The sequence below is a fragment of the Bactrocera oleae genome, chromosome 6 (genome assembly GCF_042242935.1).
Source record: "Bactrocera oleae isolate idBacOlea1 chromosome 6, idBacOlea1, whole genome shotgun sequence".
Classification (NCBI taxonomy): domain Eukaryota; kingdom Metazoa; phylum Arthropoda; class Insecta; order Diptera; family Tephritidae; genus Bactrocera; species Bactrocera oleae.
Window position 1 is genome coordinate 44,189,580 of NC_091540.1, and position 15,130 is coordinate 44,204,709.

The 15,130-nt window shown below is 35.3% G+C and overlaps 1 protein-coding gene across 1 annotated transcript in view; it reads right to left on the bottom strand.

Annotated features, from left to right (window-relative positions):
- Window positions 1–15,130, bottom strand: part of Dnah3 (dynein heavy chain 3, axonemal) — a 118,874-nt gene that overhangs the window by 10,667 nt on the left and 93,077 nt on the right. Inside the window, exons 53-58 of the mRNA XM_036372440.2 lie at window positions 12,774–12,946; window positions 11,617–11,784; window positions 10,398–10,820; window positions 7,058–7,194; window positions 2,685–2,859; window positions 243–415 (exon numbers count right to left, since the gene is read on the bottom strand). Coding sequence (XP_036228333.2) covers window positions 243–415; window positions 2,685–2,859; window positions 7,058–7,194; window positions 10,398–10,820; window positions 11,617–11,784; window positions 12,774–12,946 — 1,249 coding nt within the window. The remainder of the gene's footprint in view (window positions 1–242; window positions 416–2,684; window positions 2,860–7,057; window positions 7,195–10,397; window positions 10,821–11,616; window positions 11,785–12,773; window positions 12,947–15,130) is intronic.

Consider the following 15,130-nt stretch of genomic DNA (forward strand, 5'->3'; position numbering starts at 1 on the left):
ACGTACCGTTGAGGAGGTACAAAAACCAGCTGACAACTTATTGGACGTCGAGGAGCGAAGTTAGCTGCTAAATAGTTGCTACACAGCCTGGACAAGGACGAAGAGGAAGGTGTGGATGTATGTGTGCATATGAAACCACTTGGCAGCTGAAATTGTGTGTCGTTTGTATTTATGTATGTATGGATTGGTGTTTGTGTGTGTGTGTGTCATTGACCATCGAACGAGTTCTTTAATTAACTTACTTGTCATACATGTTACGCTGCTTGGCGTACATGAATAGACTGGCCATTGGATCGGAGCCAGGCGAGAGCAGGAAGACCAATGGTATTCTTGGTGAGCTGTCAGCAAATGAGGCATTCAAATCGAAGAGCGGTGGCTCCACAAATGATTGGTCCATGTTGTTCGTAATGAATGTCTGTAAAAAAGATTTTTGATTTTTTTTTTAGTTGACATTAACAAATGCGGAGAGTTGGACACAATTTTTCAGGGGGAGAAACATGTAAAATTTTCAACCGCTAGCAAATACGGCTATGTTCGATATGTATGTGTGGGTGTTTGATTGTGTTTGCAAATAAGGATATTTTGTGGATAAGCATACTGTGTGTATGTCTGAGTACTGCTGGCAAGTAGCTTATTCATTTTTTAAGTGTGTATGTGTGTGTGTGTAATATTTGAACAAATATGAATGTATAAGTATGTAGAAAGTGTTGGCGGAGACTTTCTATACCAACCCACATGGGCTAGCATGTACTGTCATTTGTCTAAAATATAAATAAAAAATTGTTGGCAATGTTAGTTAGCTTGCCAAGTCGGATTTGAGTTGCTAACTACATCCGTCATTATGCAATTGCATGCAGACCAACAAATAAGCAAACCACAAACACACACACCCATATCTACACCCACACAGTCATTGGCATTGAATGAGCGTCGTCGGATAGTCGTGCAGTGATGCTTTGTCTAGTTGTTGCTGGCCATTTTGGCCCAAAATGTATTGACGTCCAGCAGTCAAATAACGCGCTTGTCGCTTGCCATTTCACAATTTGCCAGTTGACAGTTGGCATTACTGTTATGTCGGTCAAGCAGTGCTTGTCGTGCACGAAAGTTGGATTTGCGAACTTAAACGTACACAGACACACACACACACACCCATATATATAACATACATATGTATATGTGATGCGTAGTTCATGCCAAAACCCAAGGGGTACAAGCGTTTGAATTGACTTTATGGGGTCCATGTGGGTAAAGTTGCGACTTTCAAAACTGAAGGTTAGAGTCATTAATGTTTCGAATATTTGAATTGAAAATTATGGCAATGTGCAATACGAGACAACGTACTTGAGCTTTCAGGAGTACCGTACGTAATTCGTAATTACGGTATAATAATTTTGTTAATTTTGGCTTGATCATCTGAATAAAAGAGGATTCAGGCTAGTTTCCCGATAAGAGATACTAATCGAATAGAAAAGCTCTGGTTGTTGCTCGACATCCTCAAGTCGTTGGCACACGCTCAGCTCATTGTCGTAGTGAAGCGTGATGATGTGGTGAAACCACAAATAGGTATGCTTTTAAAACAAGGTACCAACTACTGAGTTATTAATTTGTTGACTTATTTCTCAAAATCTTCCTTTTTATAACATTTTTCTACTACTACCGCAGTCAGAAATGAAAAAAGCACTCCGAATCGTTTGTTAACAGTAGAGGTTTTAGAACGTTACCCTGTAATGTCAAATCAAGTAAGCACTACAATTCAACATAGAAACAAGCTTGTTGATAAGCTTTCTTTAGGTTGAGTATGAGATTTGTTCAAAAAGTATCGTGAATTTTGAATTTTCGCAGTCTACGTGTATTTGTTTTTCGAATGTTTTGTTGCGTTGTTTTGGTGCTCATATCCCTTACTAATGTTGACAAGGACAGCTGTTTTGCTTGTTATTTATGTGAAAATCAAAATTAAGTGCGCGGACGCATTCCGACTATTGGCTGTGCCATATGGTGAGGCTTCCTTGGACAAGAATCGAGAAGATGTGGCCGTCAACAATAGACGAAAATCATGAGTCCTTGCCAGAGGGTCGTACGGTGAATAAAGAATATTATTTGCAAAAAGAATATTGCGCGAAGCAATTCGCCAGAAAAGCTCGAATTTGTGGAAGAATAAAAATTTTAATGACTCTGCTCACGCATAGGTTCTTGTGTACGAATATTTGACCAAAAACCACACATTAATGATCTTGCAGCCACCGTATTCCCTAGACCTGGAACATTTTGAAAAAGGACGACCCCACGTTGCAATTGATGAGGCATAAGGGAATTATATCAAGGGGTGATTACATGAGTTAATACAAAAAAGTATGGGTTATCGTATACTCTCTACTTGACTCGACACTTTGTAACGCATTCTCACAAGGAAGCTGCATGCCTTGAACTAGTGTAGAATATACTACATATATCATACACACACTGTATGTTTATATATATTTATCAATGCATAAGATTTTTGCTTTTTTACAATTTCTACTTTGTACGATATTGTGTTGTGTCATTTGATTATGTTCATGTTTAGTTATGTTTTATAATATAATAGATACTTTATTTTTCGAATTTTGTATGCGCCCTGGTTTGCCTCGTATTGTAAGAATATTTATGGTTATACCTACAAATATATATTCTACTTGCATACTTACCCTCACCGCCGGCACAACTTTGTCCGGTCGCAAAGATTTCAATATAATTAAGCATAGCATTTCTTCCACTGTATCGTATGGCTTTGGTAGCGGATACTCCTCGGGCGATGATAAGTCGTAGTATTTCTTCCATAGATGAATATCCTTTGTGAACTGCTTGTAGAAGTCTTTGAGACTAGAAAGAGTGGAGCACACATAAATATAAAAATATGTGTAAAAGTAGTTCTAAAGTTTATATAAGCTCGCAAGACTACATTGTATGGTAGCAAAGCCGGTTTTCACAAACATGTGACCTGAATATGGTTCAACGAACTCAACAGCTTGTGGTAATGAAAGAGTGAAGTATATACCATAGTTAAAAGACGTTAAGAAGTGGAGTGCTTAATTCATGAAAAACTGAAATACTGAAATTTGTATTTAAAAAATACTTAAAAAAAATGTATTTAAATTTAGAACACTTATTCTGAAATAGCGTTGAAAACGTGTTCTTTTTAACCTTGAAATGCATGGGTCTACTATAATAGTATAATAGTTTTGTTCACCTAACGGTTGTTTGTATCACCCAAAACTAATCGAGTTAGATATTGTGTTATATACCATATATATTTCTAAATGATCTTAACTTAAGTAAAAATTTAAATATCTTGATGAAACTTGGTACACAAGTTTCTGGGCGCCGTAAGACCGCCGTTGGTATTGCCGATGGGCACAATCGAATTATTTGGTAAAACGAATATTAGGGAGGTCAGCTGCACTTAACAAATTTTTTAAAAAGTGGGCATGGACCCCTATCGGCAGTGTAAAAAGGGGAAAATCGGGTGATAACCACGCCCACTTCCCATATAACAGTTTTGATTAAAACTACTAAAAGTGCAATAGCTCATTAAATAAACCAGTCAGAGATGTTGAATGGTATAATGGTACAATATTCTTACATACGTTCCTTTGTTACAGTGCGAAAACAGACTACAACCACGCCTACTTCTCATACAACACAAGTTTAAATTCCATTTGATCCTCTTACCTTATAGTATGTAAACCAAACAAAAATTTATCTATCAGAATATAATTTTGCATGAATAATGCCCTTAAAGTATACACTTCTATGACAAAAAATTGTTGAAATCGAACCAAAACTGTTCAAGCCCCTTGGTACCGAATATGTGGACCCCAGAACTTATAGTTGACTTTTTAATGATGATAGTAGGTTTGTAAGTCAAAAATGGGTTGAATCGAATGAATAATTCCCTTAGCTCCCATATACCTAATAGAAAGATTTTCGAACTTCCGACTGATTTTATACCGGCAAATATGTGAGTTATCTTAATAAAATTGAGAGAATGTGTTTTTCTAATAACGGTGCAACTTTGTGCCTAAAATCGATAAAATCGAGTGAAAAACTGCTCTAGCCCCCATATAACTAATCACAGAATTTTCAAACATCCGGTTGATCTGATGGCGTGTGAGGTACCTTATTGAAACTCAAGGAGCATCGTTTTCTGTTAATAATAAGTATTAAAGCCAAATATAGATACAATCGGGTCAATACTACTCCTATATATTATATAATATTTTTAAACCTTCGGTTCGCTTTATATCGTATATATCGGTCGATACGCAAGATGTCTTAACAAAATTAACTGAAGGTATAATATGGGATATACTATAGTTTAATGGAATTATGGAAAATTGGTCTATATATTATATATAAATATATGTTACTACATGCATTGAGTTTCGTTATTCTAACAATCCTTATGCCGTATATTTGTTGTCGCATATATAATGCATTTATTGTAATAATAATTTCGGAGGTCTTCTTAGAAATCGGCTACGGGGTCGACAAATTGCAACTTTAACCAAACTTTTCATTCCACTAGAAAAATTAAGTGGATTTAAGTTCTGAAAGTAAGTGTTCATTTGAAGTAATACAGACAGTATTTAGACACTGCCAAAGTAGTTCAGTAATTTATTAACATAACCTAAATTTTGCATTGTATATTTAAGTAAAAATTCACTTTCCTATGCTTATACGTATTTGAATGAATTCTTACCGTAGAAAATGAATCCAATATTTTAAACCTAATTTTTACATTCATTAATCAGACGCATAAATCAAAAGCGGTTAAATAACAACCAAATTCATGAACAAATTTTTCGAATAAACTACAGTTTTATCTGCAATATTAATTTCCTTGAAAATTTTCGGCAATCTACGAACAAAAAAGCTCAATGCAAGTGGGATGAAGCATTGCGCGTTGATAAATTTTTATTTGAATTGTTTTTGCGGCATCATTACATCAAAGCAAAGTTTGAAGAGTGAGCTTATAGAAAAGGAAGAAGAAGAATTACTGGCATATTAAATTATGATTTTGAATAATGCCACATTCAACTAGCTTTACACTCACTTTGTTGCTGAAATTCGCATTAATTCTTATTGTGAGGCAAATGCAATTAATTGGAAATAAAGTATGAAGCCTCTTTCGGAACAATTGAAGTGCGATTAAGCGCGCTCTTTGTAAGCTCAGCATTTGGCTAATTAATGGCCATGAACGAGCGGAGTTAGTTCGAGTTCGACCGCGTTGCAATGAATTTCAGATGCTTCGATTTGTGCCAACATCGGCGCAAATTAGCAAGACGAGCGTAAAACTTCAAGGTTGTGCTGCTTAAAAAGTACAAAAGGCTTTTGAGAAATTATATTGGTATTATTTTGCTCGTTGCCTAGGCGTTTAAGTATCTCACTTGAGTAATGATAGTGATTGCATATTCTATTAGCTTAAAACATTTACAATGCCGAGTGTTTTCTTAAGCTAAACCTCACTATTCACAAATATTTGTTGCTTAATTTGGTCTTAGTGCATCCTTTTTCGCGTAAGAAGTGGCAATGTGGCCTACTTCTAGCAGAATTATTCGTTTGCGAGTCATTTCACTAAGTTATTGTTGTTAGTTTTTCAGTGTTGCTTTAAGGGAGGTTAGTAATTCAAACTTTGTTCGACTTTAAGAAGATAAATTCAAGTAGAAGTGTCTTTTAGAGGAAAAAATTAGAACTTCTAACCTCAGTAGATATAGCATCAAGCTATTTCGTTATCAGACTCGTTCGATTACGTGGTCATAGCGAAACCGCTGAAAACTACAAAGCCGACGAACTAGCAAGAGGTGGCACCTTTACATCTCTCACATCCGAGTGGGAACTATTTGGATCTCTGTTTTAATCTTGCGTTCTAGTTCTGTCGTGCTGAGGAGCCATCTGCCGACGACTAGCTTCTGTCCGACTGTGAGATCCTTCTGGCCTAGAGTAGAACAACTTTCGTTGTGTTTTCCATGAGCATCTACCAGCGACGGCCTAACTACCTAATTGATATACTTGCCCTTAGCAAAGTTCATCTTGCCGCAGTTCTAGGCGTTCTTACTGACCGAAACTGACATTAGCCGCCTCAACAAATTTGTTATCGACACAAAGTGCTTAGTCGATTTATGAGGGTCTTTATGATTAATTGTATAGGAGTTTTAGGTATCACAACGGACCGGACGACTGTTAGGATCGATCGTTTAACTTAACTTAATCTTCCCTAAAATTATAATCCTTTCTTGGGACTAATAAGTCGTTAAGAGTAACATTGAATATATTGTGACGAAGCTCTCACAAAAAAATAATAAAATATATTTCGGAGCGCTTTACGTGAGTGTTTTTGAAAACTTTTTATACACTTGACACCAAACGGAGAAACTAAAAATAATAATAAAAATGTGGACTATATAAATGATCAGCGTGACGAGCTAAGTCAATTTAGCTACATATGTCCACCATTGATATTGGACCGCTATAACATATATGTAGTTGTCATTCAAACTGAAAACAAGTTCTTGTATGGCATACTTTTTTGTTTGTTTTTATTTTATATAATTATTTCTTCATTAGCCTTATGCTTACGAAAAGAAAGAACGGTTACACGTGCAGAAGAGTTTCGAGTAGTTTTGTCAATTCGGCTTAAAAAAACTAGTAGAAATTATAACAGAGTTCTTTGGTAGCATTCTCGGGTAATTAACGTGCGATTTAACCGATAGTAGACTCACAGAGCAATGAACTAATTTTGTATAAGAGCAGTGTTGATACCTAATCTTTGGGCAAAGGTTTGTAAAATTTTCGACAAGACTGTTGCCACCTATTTTATTAATATTGTTTTTACATTCTTTAGAAATTGCAAATAGTTATTGAAATATGAAAACTATAAAAATTTTGGCATAATTTAATAACAATATTTGTAAATCACTCTTTGCTAAATGTTAAAACAAACTCAAATCGTATCCAAGCGGCTTACACTTTCAGCCGCGAAGGGTTTTGCTTACCATTTCTTTATTCATTATCAACTTACCCTTCTAGATCGCTCGCGCGAAATATTTGTGTCCAAGCCTTCTCCGGTAGCCAACTATTGTCCGGATTAGGCGGCACCGCTTGCAAGCCAACGCCTCCAGTCAAGAAGAACAACAAATGCGATTTATTTATTTTGCCCTGTTTTTGCAATTGTTTGTTGTTGGTTATTCGGTATATCCGCAGCATCAACACCAAGCGCAAATGTGTTTGTACGTATGTGTAGAGTCATCAGCAGCAGGAGCAAAGGAGCATAGACAACACCAACGCCAATAGAAATAAGTAATAGTATTGCAATTTTTGCATTTTACAATCGCTTAAAACTAGTTGCTTAGTTATTGTGGTGTGTGTGTATGTATGTGTATGTGTGTAGTACAGTAGTTTTATTTTAGTTATTGTGCACCATAAAGGAATGTTTAATGGCATTGTTGGCATTTTAGTTGTTATCATTGTGATAGTTGTAGTTTATTTTGTTTGTAGCTGTTGTTGTTGTTATGCTCATAGTACCGTAAGTAAGTAGATATTAGGCGGTAGTCAAGGTATTAGCAGCTAGCAGCCAGCAGCATTTGCATCCGATCATTTACCCGCCGAACAGTGGCAGTGGCGAATATCCCTGGTACAACTGCCGCATCGTTTATAATGGCCAGAGTTGCCACTGCACACACACACATACTTGCATATATATAGAGGCACACAGTTATACATACTACATACATATAGCAGAGTGAATGAAGTTGGAAATTAGCAAATGGTAAGTTCCATTTAGATGATTGCAGTTTTATGTTTGTTCATGCAAATTAAATGGGATTAAATGAAAAATTAATCAACATTAAGATGGCAATGGCGTCAAAAGCCGACTAGGCAAATAGTGCGAGTACACAACGGCAAAATGGTGAAGCAGAAAGAAGATTTGCGATAGAAAAATGAAACAAAAAATAAAATATATTAAAGTGCTCACTGAGCATAGAGGAAAAACCGTAAGAAAAAATTATAATAAGAAATGACTAAGTGTTGCATGAAAGGCATTGCAGCATCTTAACTTACCGTTATTTGTATAGCTGTATGTAAGTATGGATAAGTGCAGTGCGCGAAGGTTGTTTAAACGTCATATCTTTAACAACTTAAAAAGTTACAATTACTGTATATTGTATTCTATTTTTAATATTTTGAGTTTGAAACGAATAGAAAACTTGATTATTTTTAAATGCGAAAGCAGCATTTTTCGAATTTTCTGTAGTGGTTATCCAATGACTATCAAATCAATTTGAATGTTCTGTATATAGTACTGCCTGCAATGGCCTGCCAGTTTTCTTATTAGATCCATAATCGAATTCTGGCGGGCCAAAACTGACCAAATTTTTGAGTAAAATTCCCTTTTTTTAAACCGCCACCATTTTGTCAATTTTTGAATTTTTTCGACCATTGGTCATCATACGACAATTACATCGGCGGAGAAAATCGTTGGAGACGAAAATCGAAAAATATTTAATATTTTTTTTTTAATTTAAGTATTTTTTTATTTAATTCACAAAAAACCCGTGTTTTTGATACAATAGATGTACCTATTAAAATCATATTAGATAGAGCGACTCATTAGAGGTACACTAAAAAACATACTAAAGAGCAGTTGGAAGTATTTTTAATAAATCGTATACCTAGACGCAGAGCATATCGAATATTCGGCACGAATGTTTCTTTGAGTTTTGAAAAGGAGAGTTCAGGGGTATCAAAATTGGGTCGAGTTCAGTCAAGCTCACTTATTTTATTTAAACTGACAAATTTGACTTGCTGGTTGACTTGTTTTAGGTGTGTAGTTTCAGTACGGTTCTAAACTGTGTTGAGATCCATAATATGTCTAACCATTATAATGGGTTAGTAAATGTCAAAATTATTCAGTGTTTGTAGACTAAAAATTGGCTTACCCTGAACCAGTAAAACAGTGCAACGAAGGTAACAGAAGTGAAGGTTACTCAAGCTCACAGATCGGTAAGCAAAGGTCAAGATATCTTATGCAGCTGACAAAAACGCAGATATCCATTATGATAGGATAGGTTTTTTTGATGTCGTTTTGGTAAACGTTTTTATGGATAACGGTGCTATGACAACAACGTTTCCTATCATCATAGGATACTTTGATAAGATATGACATAAAACCAAATATATTCTAAGTAGTAAAGGTGTTTTATAGGTTTTTTAGAAGTTTGCAAGTGAAATTATTGAAACTTTTATGATAGCCTAGCCTAACTATAACCCCTGATTCAAATTTATTTAGCTCTCTCACTTAATGATATATAAATTTTTTTGTTTAGAATTTAAGGCTCTAAAAGAAGTAAATTTTTTGGATAGATTTTATTGAAAGTTTGCTTGTCGAGCAGTGAGCACCATTAGTCACTGTCGTCCGTACTGTAACAAGTTGTTGAAAGCTTTAGCTCGAACTACTCCTTTAATAGGTAATTTAGAAGCCATTCAAGCAATAAAAGAGCGTATTCCCTGTTTACTCTGTTTTTGTGATAAGCCAATGAAATCTGAAGGCTTCTTCCTCATACCGGGTAGACAATTTTTTTTACGTTTTTCTTTGTCTTTTCTCACATATGTCTAAATTCATATGACCAACCATAAATGATGATTTTTTAAACTTTTACGGAAACGCAAACCAATTTTCGATAACATAAAACCGAATAAATATTCCCCATATTTTCTTATATAAAGAGACCTCGTTACATAATAATTGATTGAGAAAGCAATACTTCGATCTTAGTATTTTTATTAGGGTAGATAGTTTAGGGCGCCGTGTTTCGCCTTTTATGTGAGTGGTGGAGAACATGCAAATTTCATACAAACTCCTTAAGATAATCGCTCGCGCAAAATAAAAAGATAATTGCGGATAGAAATTAGTTAAAGTTCAAAACTGGTGAATCAAATCTTGACTATACTATTAATTACATAATACGACAAAAAATAGTGTTGAAAAAATTGTAAGTGCTTTACAAATAAACAAATGGTTTTTCTTTTTGCTTTTGCTTGGAGTTAAACACCTTTGGCGTACTGTAAACCAGCCTAAAACATTTAAATGCGTTAAATATAAAAAACTTAGACATTCCAAGCATTACGCAAAGGTACTGGAAACAACAAGTCCACGAGTAGGTATGTTCTTAACAATTCTTGCGCCTTAACTTCATTCATTCAAATATATATTTCTTTTAAAAGCTAAATAATTGTGCTTTCATTACATTCATGCGTGTACGTGTGTGTATATATGTGTATGTATGTATGTGAATGTTTCTATTTATTGCAAATTTTGCTCCTTAACTAACGCTAACCACGCAGTTTAGGCATCAACTCACCCGCGATACCAATATACCCAAGCACATGACCAAGGATATGACAAGCTTATCCTTCTCGAAAAGCGATCGGCAAACATTTTGATAAATTGATTTCGTAAAGTAATAATTCAAATGCTCTAAACGCTCTTCGAGCACATTCGATTTCGGCGCCTTCAATATAGCGTTTACGAAGAGATTGAGAAACCAGGCCAACGAGTATTGATACATTGGATCGATGTTTGCCAATTCGCTGATGCCGAAGAATAGTATGGCGGAGTGTTTGGCCACCGGTACGTATTGTTGGCGTGCGGCGTCAATTTCCGTTTCAGTTGCCACAGCGATTACTTGCTTCTCCTGTATTTCCTCCGATAATATTTTACTCGATGACAGTATGTTGATGGCATTCTCATCCTCCAGCACGTTGCCCTCCGAGGAGGATAGTACCTACGGGTTAAGTAAGGCAGAGAGTGTTTGCGCTGAATTGAGTTTGGTTAAGTTGATGTTAAATACAAGCAAATGCTTACATATATGGTATATATATATATATTTAGTTATTACATATGTAGTGAATAAATATGTATCAAATCCTTGGCTCAGTCTCAGGCTGAGTAGTTTGGGGGTACATATGTGCATTAGCCTTGGCGATGATGCTTGTTTGTATGTTTTGCTGATAGATGGATTGGTAAACTTGAGCTAAGCAAAGCAATGTAGTGAAATTGTCAAATGGAAGTGTAGGTCTGAACACACACTTTCTATATGTTTCGTGAGGTGAAAGTTTTAGCTATCATTGGCTATGACGGAACATAATTTGATTGAGGCTTACAGTGGGTGCTAATTTCTATTATTTGTTAATAAGTTTTCGTTTTTTTTTAATTAATTTCTTATCGGGAAGTATTTTTTTCATTCTCAATAGCTAATTTAAGTATTTTTATTCAATATCTAATTCGAACAAAATTCCAAAACAGAACTGGGTATTTAAAATGGAGCATGCTTGTCATACCGTACCGGTCAATATCGCAAAATATTTCAACAGACATAGGTATGTGGATATGTCTGTCCACAATAAAAATAATGCAATTGCATAAGTGTTATCCCTATTAGTGTGATAATAATTATTGATAATAATTAAGCGCTTGCGAAGTAAAAATATTTTCAGTACACCCGATATTTCGATCATAAACAAAATAAAACAACATATGCTTTGAAAATTTGAACAAAATATCCAACTTTTCATACCCACCTCTAGGATCTTCGATTCGATTGTGTATAAAGCGTCACGATTCTTGGCTGACTCGACAATCAATTGTTCTTTTTTCTCCTGCAAATCGGGACGTTCACGTGCCACGGTGTTAGCTAGTAGCTGTTCGCGCAAGCCTTGTTCCGTTATCATGAAATTCAAAACCGCTACCTACAAAATGTAAAAAAAGGATTACAAAAACAAGCTAGAAACAACAGCGACGTTGTTTTAAAGTGCATAAATATATTTATTTTTTAAATAACCTTTAATGAAGGTTAAAAAAAATCTGTCAAACACATCTTTATATTTGCTTCCAATCCCTCATCAAACTGCCTCTATTTGAGTGCACTTCTCCGCTGAATGGCTACGTAATGTCTACGTGAGGGATCTCCGGTTGCAGGGTTTTAATATATGTGGTCGTTTTCTTCGAAAGTAGCTCAATATTAAATTCTTTAATTCCATATCAACGCGGTACGAAAACGACAGTAAGTCAAGATTTGCAGCAAAGAAGAGCTGACACTTTCAAATATGTGTTGTGTTGTTAAAGAAATTGTGTGGATCAAATTTTAAACAGGGAGGGATTTGTATAAACATATATGGAGTTAAGGGATGTGTTTGAGGTATAACGTGAGAACAATGTACCAGTTCTCTTCAATTCATCAAAATTGGCTGGATGACGATGAATCGAACAAACAACTCGAATAAGTCAAAAACACTGATATAATGAAAAGTAGGGATATAACACAAAGAGAGAAACAATTTCAATCACCCCTTATGTTATTGTTGCTTGCATGTGAGAATTTAGCACAATATAGCAGAGCTCAAACATAGTGATCATAAAAGTGTTGAATAGAAGACGTCTACCACAGCATGAGCAAGTTTATAACGGGTTTCTGTATGATTTCAACAAAAAACTTAAGAATTGAATATACATTTTATATATTTGACTCTATATTTTTTCCTTATTAATCAATCTTTTCTGCTCTAAAATAATGTTTCTGACAAAAGCTTAAGATTATTGAAAAGTGCATGTTTTAAAATGCATTTCAATATTAAATCTTCTTTTCACGGAGTTATATCAACAATTCACTTTAATTTATTTTGTTAATCCTGCAAGCTTTCAATCCTGCTCTCGATCGCGCACTTTCGCTCTCACTTACCATAACCATTATTTCCGGTGAGTAGTGCGGATTACGCAAACATGTTGTTATGTACAGACGAAAGTTGGGATTATACTCCAGCATCGTTTCACCGCTTTTAATAAATAGACCACCTTTGTGCTTAATTACGTTTTTCTCCAGTATTGGCGTCAAATTGGAATCTAAGCTTTCACCTGCAATCAATTTATTAAAAAACGCAATTTTTAATTTAGAAATTCTGCTAAATACCAAGTAAAGCGCTTTGTACGCTTGGATAGTGGGTAGAGTACATATGTTTGTTTGTTTTTATTATGAGTGCCAGTTAATTAAATCGAATTCAGAGTGGTCTTTGTTATACTCTCGCGACCTGTTGCTACAGAGTATAATAGTTTTGTTCACCTAACGGTTGTTTGTATCACCTAAAACTAATCGAGTTAGATATAGGGTTATATATATATAAATGATCAGGATGAAGAGACGAGTTGAAATCCGGGTGACTGTCTGTCCGTCCGTCGGTGCAAGCTGTAACTTGAGCAAAAATTGAGATCGTATTGCAGATGGGCGTAATCGGACCACTGCCACGCCCACAAAACGCCATTATTCAAAAACAAATAACTTGCCATAACTAAGCTCCGCAATAAGATACAAGGCTGTTATTTGGTACACAGGATCACATTAGGGAGTGGCATCTGCAGTTAAAACTTTTTTTTAAAAAGTGGGCGTGGTCCCACCTCTAATAGTTTTAATGTGCATATCTCCTAAACCGCTAATGCTATAATAACAAAATTCACTAGAAGCAAATGTTTTTAGCACTAATATTGACGGTGTGAAAATAGTTGAAATCGGGTGGCAACTCCGCCCACTCCCCATATAACGGTACTGTTAAAAACTACTAAAAGCGCGATAAATCAAGCACTAAATACGCCAGAGACATTAAATTTTATCTCTGAGATGGTATAAATTGGCTTCATAGGAACCGCGTTCAAAATTAGTCAGTGGGCGTGGCACAGCCCACTTTTAGGTGAAAACCCATATCTTGAGATCTGCTCAACCGATTTCAACCAAATTCGATGCATGACGTTCTTTTCATGTTTCTATGCCATAGTGCGAAAATAGGCGAAATCGGACTAAAACCACGCCTTTTTCCCATATAACACCATTTTAAATTCCACCTGATTCTTTCACTTTCCACTATGCAAATCAAGCAACAATGATTATATCGGGGTAAAACTTTGCGTGAATAATACGTTTAAAGTATGCCACCTTGTGACCAAAAATTGTCTAAATCGAACCTGCACTGTTCAAGCCCCTAAGTACTAAATATGTGGACCCCAGTGCCTATAGTTGACCTTCTACCGAAAATATCGGTCAATCCACAAAGAAATCTCAAACGAGTATACCATTTGACTTTGCGAGAGTATAAAATGTTCGGTTACATCCGAACTTAGCCCTTCCTTACTTGTTTTTCATTTAATTTTATACATACTTACATATATATGTATATATGGTGATTTCGTTTTTGATGATATATATTAGTACACATAGCATTTAATTGAATTACCAAAGGAAAATTTGTGGTATTTATCATCCCCAAATTTTAATAAATCAAAAGAAATTTCCCGCTTGTGTGGAATGCGCATAATTTCACAACGTTTGAGTTACGCGATAAATTACGTAAAAATTAAGGTATCTTAATGAAACTTGGTAGACGTGTTCCGACGCAAAACGAGAACGAGTTCGTAGATGGGCGTAATCGGATCACTGCTATGCCCACAAAACGTCATTTATCGAAAACCTATAAATTGCCTTAACTAAGCCGCAAATTAAGATACAATTGGTACAACGAATCCCAATAATGAGGGGCATATATGGTTTGAAAATTTGTTAAAAGTGTGCGTGGCCCCACCCCCTAATAGGTTTAATGTATATATTTACCAAACTATACAAGCTATATCATCCAAATTTGCGCAAGACCTATCATTTCGACACTTCTTGCGACAGTATGAAAATAGGTGAAATTTTATAAAAGGAAACCACGACAAAGTGGCAAAGCTGTGAAAGGAATGCTCTATTTTAAAAATGAGTGGAACTCGACATTCTTACTTAATAAGAAAGCTTTTGTTCTAAATTTGATAACTTAACTCCGTAGGGTTAGTTGTGTTTATTAGTAACCGCAAAGAAAATTTTATGTTTGAATAACCTTTGCGACCGCTCAGTTAGAATCTGAAGCAGCGTTTGGCGAAATTATTTCCTCTCTTGAGGTTTTCAATATGAAATGATATTCTGTTTTTTATTTGTAGAATACGCGAAATTTAGTTCATAATTTTTTGCCGATTTTTACTACAAACATAAAAATTTACCAACGTTTGAAATAAATC